The 3,199-nt window shown below is 36.3% G+C and overlaps 1 protein-coding gene across 1 annotated transcript in view; it reads left to right on the forward strand.

Moving 5' to 3' along the window:
• LOC104167454 (transmembrane protein 110) overlaps nucleotides 1-2,791 on the forward strand; it is a gene marked incomplete at its 5' end in the record, with an annotated part of 15,089 nt that extends 12,298 nt beyond the window's left edge. Inside the window, 3 exons of the mRNA XM_009707708.1 lie at nucleotides 692-769; nucleotides 1,634-1,783; nucleotides 2,675-2,791. Of these exons, the coding sequence (XP_009706010.1) occupies nucleotides 692-769; nucleotides 1,634-1,783; nucleotides 2,675-2,791 (345 nt within the window). The remainder of the gene's footprint in view (nucleotides 1-691; nucleotides 770-1,633; nucleotides 1,784-2,674) is intronic.
• Between the last annotated feature and the right edge of the window lie 408 nt (nucleotides 2,792-3,199).

Here is a 3,199-nt window from a genome sequence, read left to right on the forward strand (position 1 = left end):
GTGGTATACATTGCAATATATAAAATTTTATTCTGTCTCATTGTCTGAGTGCTCTTGAAGCAACTAAATAGCTCTTCTTTTTCTTACTTTAGCCCTTACTTGAAGCTATTCTGTATTGCCTCCTGTAATATTTTAAAGAATTTTCATTGCTTGACCTTGTTGGTAGATCTAAACTGTAGAATTTTAGTAATTCGCAATGGATTAGTGAAGCCGTTGCTCATGACTGGATAAATATTTTGATAGAATTTGTGCAACTTAATATTCAAAGTGATGGTGCATGGTGCTATAGCACATTAAAACTGTTTAGTCCCTATTGTATGCTCTGTACTACCGTGGGAGCTCTGTCTTCTACTTGGTATTTTGTAAAACTCTGCTCTCTTTAAATGTGCTAAAGATGGACCTTAAAACATGTTCCTGGGGAGCATGCAGCTCTAAAATGTTCAAGTTGATTCTAATGTAGCTTTTCAGACTTCTGTAAACAGAAATGACAGAGATAAGTTTCTGGTCAGCCCCACTTATTTGTGGTAATTTATAAACTGTCATAAGTACTTTCCTTTTCTACAAAGCTGTCCTTTTTTGGTTCATGTGAATTATTTCCGTAGTGTGAGCTAGTACATGAACAATTGCACTTACTACTCCAGTTGTGTGCACATGCTGCCATGATCTGAACTTAATCCTTTTCTTTTCACAGGTGGCTTTATTGAACCCTATAGAGAACCCCCAGTTGGAGCTGGCTATCGTCATGCTGATAGTTCCCTTCTTTGTTAACGTTAGTACAACTTCCGTACTTCTGAGATATTTACTTGGATATCTTTCTGCTGTGTGTTAATTAATTGTTAGTCCTTAAAGCACAGTGTATCTTCGTGCTTAAGTCAATTTTTAAAGAGGAAGAATGTTAAAGAATGGATAAAATGTCTGGATATGTAGATTTTACAAAGCTGAAATCCATATTGAGCTAAGTAACCAGGCTCAGGAGAGGTGCAGAAATGCCTCATAAACCTCTTTGGGCTGATGACTTCAGTAGAATGACTGTAATACTGAAATACTGACATAGAGATTATAAAATTACAGTGAAATTTGCTTTAGGAAACAGTTGGTCTAAGGATAGCTGTACTGTGAAGTATCCTGTGTCTGACCATAGCTAATAGTGTCTGGCCTATGATGGGGCAGAGGAAAAGGGCAAGTGCGCAATCATCTTTCCCAAAGTACACTCTTCCAGTAATCTGGGATTTAGGGACTAGAGCCAGAGATGGTGAGTGTCCTTGCATTTAATAACTGCTGGTGATTTTTTTTTTTTCACTAATTTGTTCAAGCATCGATTTTATCCTTTAAGAATCAAGTCTGTTTGCCTAAACCATTCACATTTCTACATGAAGAGTTAATATACAATCACTCTGAATAGCAGCTACTTTTTTTATTTTATTCTCTTCTAGAAAGAAATAAAGTAGCTGTGTTCTAGAGCATTCATGCAATGGGTAATAAATCATGTGACTGTATGCCTATACAAGATTTTGCCTGTTTGGCCAATTCAGAAATATTGTCAAGTTTTCCTAATTTTGTCCAAATACTGACAGAATGAACATATGGTACTCTGAGGAAAACTGAACTGTCACTTTCCCCTTCTCTTTAACAGGCATTAATGTTCTGGGTAGTAGATAATTTTCTTATGAAGAAAGGGAAGACAAAAGCTAAACTTGAAGAAAAGGAAGCAGGACAAGATTCAAGAAATGGAAGTAAAGTCCGATACAGGAGAGCAGCATCACATGAAGAGTCAGAGTCAGAAGTATGTAGAGTTAATTATTGCAATTAATGCAATATCAATCCAGTTCATCCCTCGTGCCATTGATTTCATTGTAACAGTGTCAACTTAGTTTCGATTTTCTTTGCATGTACCTCTAACAGTAGTTCGTAGCATCTGCAGTTGAAAACCAGTTAAGAAAAATGGCATTGTTGCACCACCTGTGGTAGTTAATTTCCTTCCAGATGAGCAGGAAGACATAATAATATATTTAAATATCACAGGTGAACAGTGTTATAAATGCTTCTAAAAAAAACCCACATGTAATACAAAACTAATAGATAATTCTAATTCAAAGAGATGTTAATAGCTTAAAGTGAGAGGAAGCTGGTGGAAGCAACTGGCCTGATTTTGGAGAAGTATTTATATCCTTGCCTTAATATAATTTAGAATAAAATTATGCTAAGTGGGCAGTTTTCAGTTCACCTGAAGGAGTGGTGGTATTTTTGAAGGTGAGTTGTTTTAGCTATAGTTGGTTAATGTAACTTTTCTGCATTATATACAGTACTATTTATTTGAGGTTTTCTTTAATAAAATGCCTGCCATATTACTGCTGTGGATAGAGAACTTACATATTCTTTCTCACTTTAACAACAGGCTGTCCCCACTGTTCTGGAGTTGCTGGAATCATTTTGGGATTAGAGTCAGTGATTGTACTAGAGATTAATACGCATGCATCCTTCTTTGAAATTTAGTGGAGGTTCCAGATAGGATGTGTGATGTTTTTTGATAGTACTGGCAGTAAATACAAATTATGTTCTGTAAGCTCTTTCTTGAGCAAATAATAAGATGCTTTGCAAGCATAAAAGAAGTAGAAGGTTAAAAGTAGAATAAAGAAAGAGTACTTCTGAGTAACAGGGATCAATTTCTTTTTAGATCCTTATTTCAGCAGATGATGAGATGGAGGAATCGGATGCTGAAGAGGACCTGCGTAGACTGACCAACTTAAAGCCTATTAAGAAAAAGAAGCATCGTTTTGGTCTGCCTGTATGACACATTCCCTGACCTGTGTATTTGCAGGTTTCAAGTCAAAAACTTCAGTCAGTGGGTTTTAATGTTGCAATTGCATCTCCCTTTTTGTACAAACTGACTTAAAAGCAAGGTCTACCAACAGAATGCAGACGGTTGGAAGACTTCCAGTTCAGTTGCACTACAGACACACTGACCAATTATGCAAGAATGTCTTTTCATCATGTGTGAAAAACGCAGCGTTGTTAAGGACTAGTTGCTAAGGGGATTTGTATCTGACGTTTCAGAGAAGACCATAGAAAACAGATACAGCAATTTCTCCCTTATGGTTACTGATGATACAGTTTAAGATGTTCTCAAGAAGGCATCAGAATCAATGAAGTTAAAGGAGTGTGTTTTATTACTAAAACTGGCTTTTGCAGCATAAGTCCT

This window comes from Cariama cristata, unplaced genomic scaffold, assembly GCF_000690535.1.
Source record: "Cariama cristata isolate BGI_N322 unplaced genomic scaffold, ASM69053v1 scaffold36419, whole genome shotgun sequence".
Taxonomy (NCBI): Eukaryota; Metazoa; Chordata; class Aves; order Cariamiformes; family Cariamidae; genus Cariama; species Cariama cristata.